The 16,268-nt window shown below is 41.9% G+C and overlaps 1 protein-coding gene across 5 annotated transcripts in view; it reads right to left on the minus strand.

The window, feature by feature from the left end:
- Nucleotides 1–1,733: 1,733 nt before the first annotated feature.
- KATNAL2 (katanin catalytic subunit A1 like 2) overlaps nt 1,734–16,268 on the minus strand; it is an 85,199-nt gene continuing 70,664 nt past the window's right edge. For 4 of the 5 annotated variants that reach the window (XM_075993473.1, XM_075993471.1, XM_075993472.1 and 1 more), the window contains exons 14-16: nt 3,613–3,775; nt 2,707–2,809; nt 1,734–2,166 (exon numbers count right to left, since the gene is read on the minus strand). In XM_075993473.1, the coding sequence (XP_075849588.1) occupies nt 2,027–2,166; nt 2,707–2,809; nt 3,613–3,775 (406 nt within the window). In that variant the 3' untranslated portion in view covers nt 1,734–2,026. The remainder of the gene's footprint in view (nt 2,167–2,706; nt 2,810–3,612; nt 3,776–16,268) is intronic. The other variant, XM_075993474.1, reaches the window with a different exon arrangement.

The following is a 16,268-nucleotide window of genomic DNA, read 5'->3' on the forward strand; positions in this document are numbered from 1 at the left end:
CTCTTGATGGGTTAAATCTTCCTCCAACAACTACCAGACCAATCTCCTATATAAACTTATACATACTTTAACTTGTAAAAAATAACCATAGAGACTCTAAACATAGGAGCTATATGCTATGTTAGTTGGTCTCTTTTTCCGAAAGCCCCACTAAAATAAGAGTAAAGGAATAAAGGGATAAGCCGTAAGGGACAGCTCACAAAGAATGGTGGAGGAGACACCAGTGGATGGAAAGATACAATAATTCGGGAGGTGGAAAATGGATGGAATGTTGCTAACCAAAATCAGTGCAAAGAAAATACAACCAAATTCATCCTCAAGGCTTGGAGGTAGCAGGCAGAAAGGAAGTGAGGCACAAGGCAGGGTTGAAAAGCAAGGAACTGGTTAAAAGTTGAAGCCTCAGAAACTCTCCCTACCCTGGGCACCAGATGATCATGGCTAGCCAAGGCAAGAGAATGGGGTTTTTCCATTGTTCTCTGGAAAATGGAACCATGGAATTAAGGTCTCAAGTAGAGTAGGCATGCTGGTGGGCCAGGGTGAGACACAGGACTGGGAACAGGAATTGGGTGTAGATCCACTCATTCTACAGCAGGGACCAGCTCCTCTGGTCCCTGCTCCCTTGAAACACGAGGACCAGAGTGGGGTGGGAGGGAATTGAAAGCTTATCTGCTATGTTTGGCTGTTTAGTAAAGAATACTGATGGGCATCTGGCAGGTCTAAGATACCACTGCAGAATCTAGTATCTAATGCTCATGAAGAAGTTTAAGTTTAGCATAAACTGAAATGTATTTTATTTGCAATCCGTCATATAAGATATATTTTCAGTTTGACTACAATTTCCATGAAATGACATTTTAAGAGGCATTTGAGAATAATCCACTCAAAAATCAATACCAAAAAAAAAAAAAAAAGAGGCTTGCATTGTGCTTAAAAGGGTAAAATCCTTTGGAATACTTAGCTATCCAAAATGCCTCTTTTCCTGAGAGTTTTTCCTCTCTGGAGGAATCTGCCTGCAGAGATGGAGAAAATGAGGCAAGGAAAAGAAAAGAAAATGTCCCGTAGATAAATCCAGTGTGGGAGAGAAGTGGCAGCACTTAGTGGAAGCCTTCGAAGTTTATCAGGAGTTGAAAGTAGATGCCTCGGATTGTGGGTTTAGGGGAGAGATGCTTCTAAGCTGCTTATAACCCCATAAGGAGAAGGGGAGGAGCCTAAGCAGGGAAGGCTGAGAACGAATGTTCTAGAAGCTCGGGTGCCCCATCCTAAGCTATGGGTGTTTAGAGTCTGAAGTGAATACAGCGTTCGGATAGCCTCAGATAGATAGAGAAGGAAAGAGAAAGGCAGCGAACGCTGAATGTGAGATGTGAGAAGTGTCAAAAGTTGCTACTGAGGACCAGAACTCAAAGCACACAGACCGGTAGCGGGTGATGATGGTGTGTAGTCACCCCTGCTGTTAGCTCTAGAATAGAAACAGTGACATTTCCAAGCGAGGCTAGTTTGGTCGGGGGTTTGCAGAAGCTGCTTGGGGCCAGAATTAGGGGAGTGGATGAGACTCGGAATGAGAAAGGCGGACACATTTCCCACTCTGCGCCGGCCCTTGCCCACCCTCGAGCTGTCGGCTGGTCACATGGTCTGTCAGGCTTAGCTGCTGTCGGCGGCCCCAAGTCCGACCCGTCCCGTGCAAGGCCAACACAACTTTTCCTCTAAAGTTCACAAACGAGGAACATCACAGGAAATTGTTCATGAAGATTTTATAGAATCTAATTGTGAGAAAAATCTCCATTGCATGACCTAATCGCACATATATATATGTAGTTGAAATCTTCTATATTTTGCTGACATCAATAATGGCAAATTAATGAAAACACGTCAGAGTCCCAAAACAATACAGTTGTCGAAATTAATCCAGTCTTCAAGAATAATAATTTTCTCTTTTCCATTCCAATCGTTATGTTCTTTTCTCACTTACGCTAATAAATTAGGAGGCTTCTGTGGTGGTCTTTGTGGCCAGGTCACGGTAAATGTGATCTCAAACCGACTCAAACTCTCTCTGCCAGGCTGAGTATTTCTGAGTCATGTTCCTTGCGGAGGGTTTGGTGTGAGCTAGCACATCCAAAAAGTCGGCAGTGGTCACTGTATCCAACTGGATCCCAGATAAATTGCTGCTCTCTAGGTAAAAACACAACAGTAACAGCACAACAATCGACCTCTTGGTGATCAATGCTCTTGTAACAGTAATAGACCTTCTTTCAAGACAATGCATAATGCAGCATTCTTAATGGTTAACGCAGCGAAAGGCAAGACTATAAAGAGGGCCAGGGAAGAAATTCTTTAATGTGAAACTGAGTTAGCCCCTAAAGGCCAGACAAAAAAAAAAAAAAAAAAATGTGACTTAAATGTATCATTATCAAAGTATTATTTAATATTTATATAGTGCTTCAGATGGATCTAGCCCAACATCAGAGTGTGCCAGAGAAATAAAAGCCTGAGCCCTAAGGAGTTTATCATCTGCGAGCAAAGTCGATCCAACACAGAACACCAAAGGAGGGATGAGTTGAGCCCAGCAGGGATGATCTGACCAAAGAACACGTGTTGCAAGTGTAAAGAGCTGCCAAGAACGGGCTCCGGGCGCCATCTGCTGGTGAGAGTTGGCCTTTTCAACACAACTTTCTCTCCCAGAGCACTTTTGCGGTGTGATCCCAACCATACCTGACTCCTGATTTTCAAGCTTATTGAAGATCTTCCTCACCGGCCGCATGGCTGCCTCCCTGCACACCAGCTTAATGTCTGAGCCCGAGTAGCCCTCAGTCTCCTGAAACAGCCACAAACCCAGCTGTTGGTCAGCAGGCGGGACCCAGCATGAGAAGCCCTGTTTAGATTCCGTATCTGTCACCCATGAACACTAGACAAAGATTCACAGACGGACAGCGCTTGGGGAAGAATGCTGCAAACATGTTTGGATAATTTAAGTAGCTGGGCAGAAAAGCAACTTCTTAACACACTGGCCCACCCAAGTTAGCCTACTGGGGAGCTTGTGCTCAGATCCAAGGATGATCAAATTTGGGAGGCACTTTTGTTCTTATAACTAAGATCATACCTGCCTTTGAGGAAACTCAGAGAACATCACGTTCAAGTGTTCGCCCAAAGCAGGCAATGATTCTACAACTCTCTGGGAATGGACCCAGTGATAGTGGGGAAACAAGCATGTACCTAGAGCTTTTCTGCTTGTGAAACATTTTCATTTAATCATTACAATAATCCTTAGGGTCTGCTACCCATTTTACAGATGGAGACGCTGAGGCTCAGAGAGTAAGTGACTTCCCTGTGGTCACACAGCTAACAAACAGCAGGGCCAGGATTTGACCATAGGTTCTCTGAGTCTAAACCCTATGCTAGTTCTATGCCCTCACATTGTTATTCCCTGCTTGAATGTTTCCAAGTGACAAAGAACAAAGAGCTCATTCTTCCAGGAGGAAGAGCCCTCTGCATTGCTGGGGCAGCTTGGGTCTGTTCTAAGTGTCTCAAGCTCCTACCGGCTCATGGTAAGACCCTGTCTAGAAGACGGTCATGCAGTGGCCCCTCGGCCTGTGCGCTCTCCCTTCCAGGGCAGCCCACCTGGCTCAGCACGCTGTAATCCAGCTCTGTGCGCAGCTCCAGGGCTGTGCTTTTGCTCGCAGGGGGCAGCCAGTGGCGGATCATGGCCTGCCTGGCTTCCCGGCAAGGGAGGTCAACCAGAATCCTCTTCTCCAGGCGGCGTAACATGGCGCAGTCCAGCTCCCTGAAACACGTCAGAAGCAGAGCTGGGTGGGCAGCAAACACACTTCTTAAGCACCAACTATATTTAAGAACAGTTTAGTGTTGCAGGAAGCAATTCTGCATTTTAGCTACCACTCCACATCTATGCCTGAGTTGATGGGACAATTATTTCATCTTGTTTGGAGAAAGAATTGGTATAAGAAAAAGAAAGAAAAGAAAGGAGAGGGAGGAAAGAAAAAGGAGACAGGGAAAGAAAAGAAAAGAAAAGAAAAGAAAGAAAGAAAGAAAGAAAGAAAGGAAGGAAGGAAGGAAGGAAGGAAGGAAGGAAGGAAGGAAGGAAGGAAGGAAGGAAGGAAGGAAGGAAGGAAGGAAAGAAAGAAAGAAAGGGGAAGGGGAAGGGAAGGGAAGGGAAGGGAAGGAAAGGAAAGGAAAGGAAAGGAAAGGAAAGGAAAGGAAAGGAAAGGAAAGGAAAGGAAAGGAAAGGAAAGGAAAGGAAAGGAAAGGAAAGGAAAGGAAAGGAAAGGAAAGGAAAGGAAAGGAAAGGAAGAAGGAAGGAAGGAAGGAAGGAAGGAAGGAAGGAAGGAAGGAAGGAAGGAAGGAGAAAGAAAGGAAAAGAAAATACACTCAAGAAAGAAAGAAAGAAAGATACCCCCAAAACTTTACATGCAAATGAGGTAATTTTAGGTGACTTTAATGTGGGGGGAAACCCAACTAACAACCTCCCAACATGAGTATTGTCATTGCGGTTGTAACATGAATTATTCAATCTCATCTTTCCAGTGAGTAAATTTTCCTGACAATAACTTGGTCACTCTGTAAGTACATTGACTCTTCCCAAACTCTCATTCATTCCATTACACAGGAGGACTCCAGGCCAGTGCACTTCCTGGGTGCCCAGTGTAAACGTGGCCCTCTGAGACACTCACTCCTACTCCTTCCAAAACCGTCAGGCCAGCTTTATGCAATTTTATATCTGCAGGCCACTTCCCTAAACTTCTTAATATAAAGCTTTCAAACAAATAGAAAAGTAAAATAAAACAGTTGAACATCCATATCTTGATTCAATACCAGTTAACATTTTGCCACATCTTTTCTTGGCAAGTAGTAAGTATTCTACGCATGTTACTTTGGCACCATGTGAATATCCAGTTCCCCACCCCTTTCAACTAGTGGTTTCAGCATCTGTTAATGATCTTGGTCTGAATCAATTATTTCACGAGAGGTTGCAAATGGTGATTTTGGGATATTTTCAGATTTTTCATTCTAAAGGTATTTGGAATTATTACAGAATTATATGGTACAGCTTTCCTTCATCAACTAAGGCTATTTGGTCTCTCTGAATTGCCATTCCTATTATCAATACATCATTTTGAGTGTGAGTCTGTAAATTCTTTATGTGTTAAAATTTCAAGCTCCTAGAGGGGAGGGAAACATCGGTTTGATTTTCTAGAATAGAAATTAGGAAATGCCTGTGTTTGGCCCGGCTTAACCACTGATGGAGGGTAACAGTGAAAGCGTCATCCCTGGGTAGTTCTCATTCATAAAGACACTGAGAACGTCCGAGGTGTCCTCCCATTCTTCTTACTCTCAGTCTGAATCTATATTATGGTATTTCCTTTTAAACTTAAAAAACATACTTCCAGGGAGCATATATGAATCCAAAATTGGAGTGACCGAATTTCTTTAAAGATTGTGTCTTTTCTTCACCTCTTATTCCTCTAACCCTGAGCTGAGAATTTGAGGTCCAGGGCTGCCTCCCCGGCAGGAACAGTTATTTGCTTTGTTCTTTATCAGTCTCACCCTGTTGAAATTCATCTCACAGCAGAGACTCAGCCACCTCTTCCCTTGCACAATCATTCTCCCTTTCAAGGCCAACATTTGTATTCAAGGCACAAGGTCAAGGAAACGAGAAAACCATGCTTCACAACAGAACTTTACCCAGCACTCCAGTCCACGCTGTGCCCATCTTTGCTTCCAGTGGCTTCTCCTCACTCACACACCCATTGCAATAACATGCAGCCAGCAGGCACCAGTAACGATGCCACGTGTTTTGATTGGTCAGTGCTTATACCACACAGGTTGTTTAGTATTTTGAATATCACCCTTGCACTTAAGCCAAAAACATATATTGTCCTTCATGCTCAAGGACGTTCCAACAGAACGCTGCCTGTGTTATTAAGGTTGAAATAAAAACACTTCATTGCTGATGGACTTTAAATTAACTAAGACTGCACTTAAACTTGGGCGTGAACGCAATCACCTCTGTTTCCTCCTGAAACCCACTAAAACAACACTGAAGGCATTTTTAAGGGCATAAACCTACAAAAGCAAAGAGAATAGGAGAAGAACTGATAGAAACAAAAATTATACGTGTTATTAATTAGAACTAATGATGATGATAAAATGCTGACTTTCAACAAGGCAGATTCCCCTTCATAAATAACTCCAGGATTTTAAGGAAGGAAGCAGGCCATTTAACCTGAGGCCAGTGGCCCTGCTCCTAAAGTCCGTTCATCTTGCAGGTGGTATTTGCCGAGTACCCATTGAGTATTCTGCAGGATAGAGGAGAGGGAATCCAAGACATGTGGCCCATAATCCGTGGCCCCTGGAAACTGGTAACTGATGGGACAGGTGATGGGATGTGAACACAGATAACTATGAGGTGGGGATAAAGCCCCAGATGTGTGTCCCTCATCTCCAAAAAGCTGGAAAGCATAATGATGAGTAAAAACTAACTTTTCAGACCTGAGAAGCTGCTCTAAATTGTCAGTAAGGAAAGCCAAGAAACAATCTGATTTGAATCACAGAATCCCCAAGAGATGTGGAATTGGCAGTATCTCACAATTTTAGAAGTGAGGTGAAGGTAGGTTGAAAATAAGGGGGCTGGTTGACAGTTTGTGTAAGAAACAGCTAGATCACAGGTTACTTTCCCACCTCTGATAGATAGCAAGGGAACTGCCTCTCCCATTCCCAAGCAGAGGGTAAAATAGATGGTCTCCAGGCTGGGAAACATCATGCACAGTTGAGAGCAGTGTACCGTATAGAAGCAATGAGTTGAACTACCTCTAGAATATTGGCAGCCAAACTCTTACCCTCCAGGCAGGAGATTGCAAGAATCTTCACTTGGAAATCTGACCAAAGAGAAAGACCTAAGGACATTGATGTCGGGAGTTCCTAACACAATATCCTTGGCAAATCTCTATACATGGAGCCACAGTTGACAAGCTTTTCCTACACACCCAGAGCTTCCCATGAGTTTTTTTAGGGTGCCCCTCATACACATTATTAGCAAGCAGCCAAGGACACCTACATTTATGGAACACCTGTAACACGAAGACAGAGTCCAAAACAAGTAAACGGGTAAAAAAAATAAAAAGAATCTTCAAGAAAATAAGATTCTACAGGGAAATGAAACTTCAAAAAATTAGTGTTCTCAGAGATAAGAAAATATTGTCATACAACAAGAGTCTCTTAGTCCATATTGTGCTGCTGTAGCAAAATGCCTGAGATTGGGTAATTTACAAAGAACAGAATTTAGTCCTCATGGTTATGGAAGCTGGGAGTCCAAGATCAAGGCATCAGCAGGTTTAGTGTCCAGTGAGAGCCTGGTCTCTGCTTCTAAGATGGTGCATCCTCCAGAGGGGAAGAACACTGTTGTACTCATATGATGGAAGGCACAAGGCAAAAGAGAGAGACCAAAATCCCTCTATCGAGCCCTTTTATAATGACATTAATCTATTCATGAGGGTGGAGCCCATGTGACCGAAACATCTCCCAAAGTCTTCACCACCCAACACTGTTGCCTTGGGAATTAAGTTTCCAAATCATGAAATTTAGGGGACGCATTCAGACCCTAGCAAATAGAATGCCATTTAAAAAGAACATTCAGGGAAAAACAACAAAACACAATAACTTGGGAATACAAAATATGATAGAAGAAATAGAAAACACAATGGAAAATTCAGAAGGTAAAGCTGAGGAAATCTCCCATAGAGTAGGACAAGAAAGAAACAAGCACAGAAAACAAGAAATTCAAAAAAAGAAAGAGAAAAAAAATTTTAAAGGAGAACATTATTATAGGAGAACCAACATACAAATAATAGGAGTTCTAGAAAAAGAGTATAGAGAAAATAGAGAGGAGGATATCAAAGAAATAATTCAAGGAAACTTTCTAGAACTCTAGGAAATGATTTTCTGTATTTGAAATATTCATAAAAGCTAATGATTAGTACTTACTAAGTGGCAGACACTATCTCAAGCATTTTATAGACATTAATTCATTTAATTCTCACAATAACCTTACGAGGTAGGTATGAGGATTTTAACTCAGTGAGTCTCTGGAGCCTGTGGCACAGTTGACTGCAAGTGGATTCCCAAGTCACATCATGGTGAAACTTCAGAACCCAGAGAGCAAAGAAAGGATCGTAAAAGCTTCTCGAGAGAAAAAACAGGTTATATAAACAATAAGACCTCCCAATAGCAATGCAGGATATTAAAAGAAAATAGAACAATGCCTTCAAAATTCTGAGAAAAAAATAATTTCCAATGTAGAAATCTCATGATCAAACCATCAATTAAGTGGGAGGACAGAATAAAGATATTTTCAACCTACAAAGCCTAAGAAAAATGTATCTCCCACATACCATTTACTAGGAAAATCCTGAAGGACTCTCTCCAAAGGGAGAGAGTAAGCCAAACCAAAGGACTATAAGGAATTCTAGAAACAGAGGGTCTGACAAGAAAGAGAAGGAATCTTCAGGATGAAGAGGTGAGATCCAGGGTTCCTCCGTATACTGGGTACAGAGGATAATCTGTTCACTTTGAAGCTGGTAAGAAGGTTGGAAGACACATCTCCAAGAAGATGAAATTGAAAGAATACCTGGTATGTCTAATGTGTCAAGAGCCAATCCAGACAGTTGGCAGAGAGAAGAAAAGGAAAGAGAGGAGGGGCAGATCTTTTAACAGGAAGTAAAACCATTAAACTGAGAATTCAGTTCAGTTTGGTGATGTTTACCACTTACATATTGTCACTGCTGAGCCTCCCATTTACAGAAAAGAATAAGACAAAGCCCCTATTCATATGTAACTAAAGACAACAATTGGGAAGATTGGGCGTTGGCTTGCAGGAATGTTGATCCTGTAAACTTCAAAGACAAAATAAAAGTTGGTATCAGACTGAAAACCAGAAAGGAAGAGAAAATAAGCCCTTAGAAATGGCAGAGCTGAGGGTGATGAGTAGTTGCCATCTTTTCTCCCAGGGCCTTTCCTTGGACCAGCTGCTTCCTCCTAACAAGGCAGGGGACAGCAGAAGCTTGGCTCTTTTGTAGGAGACAACCTGCTTGTTGTCCCCATGCCATCCAGAGTAGCTTCTTACTTAAAAGAAGACCATTTCCTCCACATTTTCCAGTTTGTGTGCATAAAGATTTTTATAGTATTCATAAATTATATCTTGTATCTCTTTGGGATCAGTTGTGATAGCTCCTTTTTTGTTCCTGATGGAGCTTATTGGAGAGTTCTCTTTTCTGCTTTTCGTTAGCTTAGCCAATGGCATGTCAATTTTGTTTATTTTTTCAAAGAACCAACTTTTTGTTTTATTAATCTCCTGAATAGCTTCCGTTTTCAATTTCGTTTAGTTCTGATTTGATCTTGTTGATTTCACTTCTTCTGCTGGGTTTGGGGTTGGTCTGTTCTTCTTTTTCCAGCTCTTTGAGTCCTTTCATTAGATTGTCTATTTGCGATCTTTTTGACTTTTAGTTATAGGCATTTATGGAGATAAACTTTCCTCTCAGAACTGCTTTAGCCGTGTCCCAGAGGATTTGATAACTTGTCTCTCCATTGTCATTTTGTTCGTAGAATTTTTTTATTTCCATCTTGATTTCTTCATTTATGAAGTAATCATTTAGTAGGCGGTTGTTTAATTTCCACGTTTTTGTGTAGAAATGTGAATTTCTGTTAGGGTTGATTTCTACTTTTATTCCACTGTGATCTGAGAAGATACATGGTATGATTTCTATTTTTTTTAATTTCTTGAGCATTCCCACTTAGAACTGGAACCAGACAAGGCTGTCCACTGTCTCCTCTCTTATTCAACATAGTGCTGGAAGTCCTGGCTACAGCAATCAGACAGGAAAGTGGAATTAAAGGTATCCAAATAGGGGCAAAAGAGATCAAACTTTCACTGTTTGCTGATGATATGATATTATATTTAGAAAACCCCAAAGATTCAACCAAGAAACTCCTGGAACTGAAAAATGAATTTAGTAAAGTCTCAGGATACAAAATCAATACACAGAAATCAGAGGCATTCATATATGCCAAAAACAATCAAATTGAGAACCAAATCAAAGACTCAATTCCCTTCACAATAGCAACAAAGAAATTAAAGTACCTAGGAATATACTTAACCAAGGAGGTAAAAGACCTCTACAGGGAGAACTATGAACATTGAGGAAGGAAATAGCAGAGGATGTAAACACATGGAAATCCATACCATGCTCGTGGATCAGCAGACTCAACGTCATTAAAATGTCTATACTACCCAAACTGATCTACAGATTCAATGCAATACCTATTAAAATCCCATCAGCATTCTTCACAGATATAGAAAAAATAATTTTACACTTCGTATGGAACCAAAGAAGACCCCGAATATCAAAAGCAATTCTAGGCAACAAAAACAAAATGGGAGGTATTAATATGCCAGATATCAAACTATACTACAAAGCTGTAGTAATTAAATCAGTGTGGTACTGGCACAAAAATAGGACTATTGACCAGTGGAACAGATCTGAGAATCCTGATATAAAATCATCCTTATATAGCCATCTAATCTTTGACAAAGTAGACAAAAACATATGCTGGGGAAAAGAATCCCTTTTCAATAAATGGTGCTGGGAAAACTGGATAGCCACTTGTAGAAGGCTAAAGCAGGACACACACCTTTCACCTCTCACAAAAATCAACTCACGCTGGATAACAGACTTAAACCTAAGGTATGAAACTATTAGAATTCTAGAGGAAAATGTTGGAAACACTCTCCTAGACATCGGCCTAGGCAAAGAGTTTATGAAAAAGTCCCCAAAGGCAATCACAGCAGCAACAAAAATAAATAAATGGGACATGATCAAACTAAAAAGCTTCTGCACAGCCAAAGAAATAGTCATGAAAGTAAACAGACAACCTACAGAATGGGAGAAAATTTTTGCATCCTACCCATCTGATAAGGGGCTGATAACTAGAATATACTTAGAACACACGAAAGTCAGCAAGAAAAAATCAAATAACCCTATTAAAAAGTGGGCAAAGGACTTGAACAGAAACTTTTCTAAAGAAGACAGAAGAATGGCCAACAAACATATGAAAAAATGCTCAACATCTCTAATCATCAGGGAAATGCAAATCAAAACCACAATGAGATATCACTTAACTCCACTAAGAATGGCCTTTATCAAAAAGTCTCCAAACAATAAATGCTGGTGTGGATGCGGAGAGAGAGGAACACTCCTACACTGCTGGTGGGACTGCAAACTAGTTCAACCTCTGTGGAAAGCAATATGGAGATACCTTAAAGTGATACAAGTGGATCTACCATTTGATCCAGCAATCTCATTACTGGTTATCTACCCAAAAGATCCAATGACACTCTACAAAAAGGACACCTGCACTCGAATGTTTATAGCAGCACAATTCATAATTGCAAGGCTGTGGAAACAGCCCAAGTGCCCATCAATCCAAGAATGGATTAATAAAATGTGGTATATGTATACCATGGAGTACTATTCAGCTCTAAGAAACAATGGTGATATAGCACATCTTATATTTTCCTGGTTAGAGCTGGAACCCATACTACTAAGTGAAGTATCCCAAGAATGGAAAAACAAGCACCACATATACTCCCCAGCAAACTGGTATTAACTGAGCAGCACCTAAGTGGACACATAGGTACTACAGTAATAGGGTATTGGGCAGGTGGGAGGGGCGAGGGGGGCAGGTATATACATACATAATGAGTGAGATGTGCACCATCTGGGGGATGGTCATGCTGGAAACTCAGACTTGTTGGGGGAGGAGAGGAAAGGGCATTTATTAAAACCTTAAAATTTGTACCCCCGTAATATGCTGAAATAAAGAAAAAAAAAATTAAAAAAAAGAAGAAGAAGACCAGAATGCCCTGGGAAAATGGAGTTGTGCAGAGGGAGGTGGGAAAGCCATCCCTCACTATAGATGTCCGTATTGATCAGCTAATGCCCTAAAGCAAGAGATTCGCCTCAAAACTGCTTGTGGGCGCAAAATAAGTGCAACTCTCTGACAGCCAGGCCTGATGAATGCACTTTTCATGACATCAATAATAATACAATCATACAAGGGAGGAAACGAAGGACAAATGGAATGTACCCAGGAATCATTCTTTATGCCAATATATTTATATAAAAAATTTAACCTGTGGCAGTCAGAAAACACTCCCCTTAGCCCCTGTACTTTGAGTTTTAAACCTAGTTATTCTGTTCTCACATCTCTTTTCTTTTGGTTTTTTTTAGTACTTCCATCACCTCAAAGATCAAACCACCAGCAAGTGTGAGATAGGTAAGACGTGTGAAATGCAGCGAAGGTTTACAGACCTCAGAGCCTGGCCCACCAGACCGTGTCCACTGCTGAAGAAAAGGTGTGGCAGCCACTGGCCACCTCCACAGTTCACATGGGTTCCTTGTGCTTGGCCACCTGAGCGCATGTGCCAAACTTTCAGGTACCTTCCCACGTCCCTTGTCTTGTCTCCCCTGTTAAACCAGGGGGTTCCTGGGGCAGAGGTCATTCGAATTTGGAAGCAAACATAATTCTAGCTTATTCTTTTGATAGTTAAAATATAATCAGTACAAACCATCTCAGCATGGTAGGAGAAAGCAGACTTCAGTTGTGCACGCCGTCTTTGCAGTATGTCTATACTGCAAAGGTGAGAGGTCAGCACCATCCTTGAAGAGCAGATTGAGGGATCACAGTATTCTTTGGCTACTGATGAGGAGTCAATGATTAAAGCATCGAAGACTGCTTTGTCGTCCACAAGGAGCCCCGCATCACTGACCCTCCCTACAGTTCCCACTTGGGCCAAACAGGTCTGCTTCCCATTCCGAGTCCACTCTTTGCCATCCTAGTTCTGAGTTTCTACTCAGCCCTTTTTCTGTATGTGGAACACTTCCATGTTGTCTATCAAAAGTCAAGTCATGTTTACAAGCCCAGATCAAGTGCTCTCTACCTCATAAAGCCTTTTATTTCTATGTATTTATTTATAGATGTCATCAGAAATTGCCTCTCCGTAGTGTATAACTTTATTCTACTCATTGTCTGTCCCAGTCACATGGGGCTGGCTTTATCCCCACCTCATAGTTATCTGTGTTCACATCCCATCGGCTGTCCCATCAGTTACCAGTTTCCAGGGGCCACGGAATCCACATGTCTTGGATTCCCTCTCCTCTATCCTGCAGAATACTCAATAGGTACTCGGCATACCACCTGCAAGATGAATGGACTTTAGGAGCAGGGCCACTGCCTCAGGTTAAATGGCCTGCTTCCTTCCTTAAAAATCCTGGAGTTAAGGAGTTTGAGGTTGCTGTGAGCTAGGCTGACACCACGGCACTCACTCTAGCCTGGACAACAAAGCGAGACTCTGTCTCAAAAAAAAAAAAAAAAAAAAAAAATCCTGGAGTTATTTATGAAGGGGAATCTGCCTTGTTGAAAAATCAGCATTTTATCATCATCATTAGTTCTAATTAATAGAGAAAAGTAGTGTCAACTTGGGCAATGGAAATAAAACATTGTATTTTAATCGTTAGTGAAAACAATGGAAACAACGAGTTTAGGGGATGAGTCATCCAAGTCACTTGGCGGGGCAGTGCTTTTGAAGACCAGTTGACAGGCGCGGCCTCTGGGGACCCCACTTTTCATTCTGAGCAGGGAGCTCACAGGCGTGAGGCTGGGGACTCAGCAGCAGAGTCTCAGCAATCAGTTCAGTTTATGTCCTACTGATGTCTGGGTTGAGAGCATCGTTTCTTTATAATGAAGAATGAAAATTACTTCTAATTACTCCAATATCAACAAAGAAGATATATTTCTCAATTACTCTTGCCAGAAAATATATTGTCAAAATGGGGTAAAAAAATGGGAAGTCTCCATTTCCAGCAAAAAAGACAAATTAGATATCCAGAAACCTCTTGTTATAAAGCCCCTTACAAGGCTCAATTAATTACAGGAAATACTTTTTGATTATGAAATTGAGTCCACAAGGAGGCAGGGTCAAAATTCTCAAAGGCCAAGAATGAAGAGGAAACCCAAAAATCAAAACTGGGCAGTTGAAGTTGAAGCTGTGGCTGATTTGGGGGCATTTGCCTCTTGGTTACAAAAAGGTTTGGGTTTTAAAGGCTGCAGGTGGAATAGCATAGACAGTCTTGGGACCATTCAAGATCGGAGGTGGAGTCAAACAAACAGTAAGGAATGAATGAAGCAAGGGCAAGGCCACTACTTAATGACCCTGCTAGTCCCCCTGCCTGCCCCTCTGGACCTACCATGTCCTACCCAACACACTTGTTTCCTGGCTATACCAGTATCACCCTTAAACCACGTGTGGGATGTCATGCACTTGATATTATTGCATGAGATAGTGAAGTTTTATATGGAGAGAAATAATTTCAAGCAAAACGATTTGACTACTGGTAGGCACAAAAATACTGTGAAAAGATGAAAAGCCTGCCAGCGTGACTGAACACAGTTGCAGTGAAAGATGCATTCATCAGATCGGGGTGAGGTCATGGAAGCTAACGTCTCCCAAAGGGTTTTCAGATGGAGCTCTGGTCTTGTGAGATGCTGCTTGAGGAAAGGACTCTGGGGTCAGACAAGTATGGAAAGCTCCGCTGCTTTGTCTTACCTTTTATGGAGAGCCAGCAAAGCACAACAGCATCTTAAAGGCACCGAGAAGTCTTGCCAGGAATAAAGCGGTTGAACCATCTTTCACTTGCATCTCTTGAACACATGGGACCACTACATACCATTTTTTGAACAATGCTTACTGACCTGTGGCAGACCCCTTTTGGAGGAATGTTCTAGACAAGGCACAAAGCTAAAAGGTAGGACCTCAGAGAGCACAGCTTCTCCCCAGAGCACAGAAAGGCATGTGGTTATTTTGGAAAGAACTAGGGTTATGTCTGCTGACGCTGTCAATCACAGGCATGCCCTGCTATACAAACACCACACCAGAGAGGAGAGGGCTCACATGGGAAGAAGTCAGTTTACACCGGCGATAGAAAGACAGCCAGGTTAGCTGGGCGTGGTGGCACACACCTGTAGTCCCAGCTACCTGGAAGGCTCAGGCAGGAGGATCACTTAAGCCCAGGAGTTCAAGGCTTCAGTGAGCTATGATTGCACTCCTCCAGCCTGGGTAACAGAACGAGACCCCATCTCTTAAAAAAAAAAAAAAGAGAGAGAGAGAGAGAGAGAAGAAAGAAAAAGGAAGACAGCCAGGTTAGCCATTGCCCCAGTGGGGCTTCAAATTTGGCGGAAAAAGTAAGTTGAAGCCATGGGGCGATGGCACAGGTGAGCCATTGCTGACAACAGCTCCTTTATCCTGCTGATTTTCCCCCAAACAAATCAAGACTATTTTATTCCCAGTGTGCTCATCTCTGGAGTCTTATGTTTTCCTCTAAATGTTAGGGTTTATTTGCTTTATGTTCTTCACCCAGAGCGTGGTCATACCAGGTATCTGATTTTTAAGAGGGTTGCTGGAATTTCTAGCGGTTTTTGCAAACAGCAAGGAAAACATGAGTTTCCGCATGCTATACACATCGTCTTCACACCTTATTTGTACCAACTGCGATAGAGTTAAATAGACATCTAAAGATGGCATTTGCCTTAATGGCCTTGCTCAGTATTTAGTTTCCCTCTGGACTCCTGGGCCTGAGTTTGTGAATACTCAACAATCGAGGCGGCTCAAATTAGTCCTAATAGTGCTTGCTAAATTTCTTACATGGCTGTTACTTTAAGTGGTAATATTAAATACGCAACATTTGTTATTCCTCTCGTAGCTTATTTACACATCAAATGACATCAACGGGCTGTTCTTTCTTGCTTCCTCCTTGTCCTTTCTGTGATGCTCTATGCCAGGAAAAGTTCTCTTGGGAGAAGAAGTCCTGAATAAACAAAGGCTGCCCACCATCTCTCGGCTGAGAAGGGAGAAAATGATTGCCCCTTTGAGACAGAATGAATGTGTCTAGAGAAAATGTTAACAAGCAGTGAAGAATAGCCTAGTGCCCTGAAAGATGCCATTGATGAGAACCGCCACTAACCATAAAGAATTTCTTTGGGGATTTTTATGACTGGGCCTTTACATAGTTTGATATGATTTAGTTATTTCCCCCAGAAGGACAGACTGCTTAAATCAGATAAGTCTATTCCCTCATCAAAGACCCTGAAGCCAAGAAAAAGATCTGTCCCAATATTCTTGACAAAAAAATACACTATTTCCCCACAGAAGG

This window comes from Microcebus murinus, chromosome 17, assembly GCF_040939455.1.
Source record: "Microcebus murinus isolate Inina chromosome 17, M.murinus_Inina_mat1.0, whole genome shotgun sequence".
Classification (NCBI taxonomy): domain Eukaryota; kingdom Metazoa; phylum Chordata; class Mammalia; order Primates; family Cheirogaleidae; genus Microcebus; species Microcebus murinus.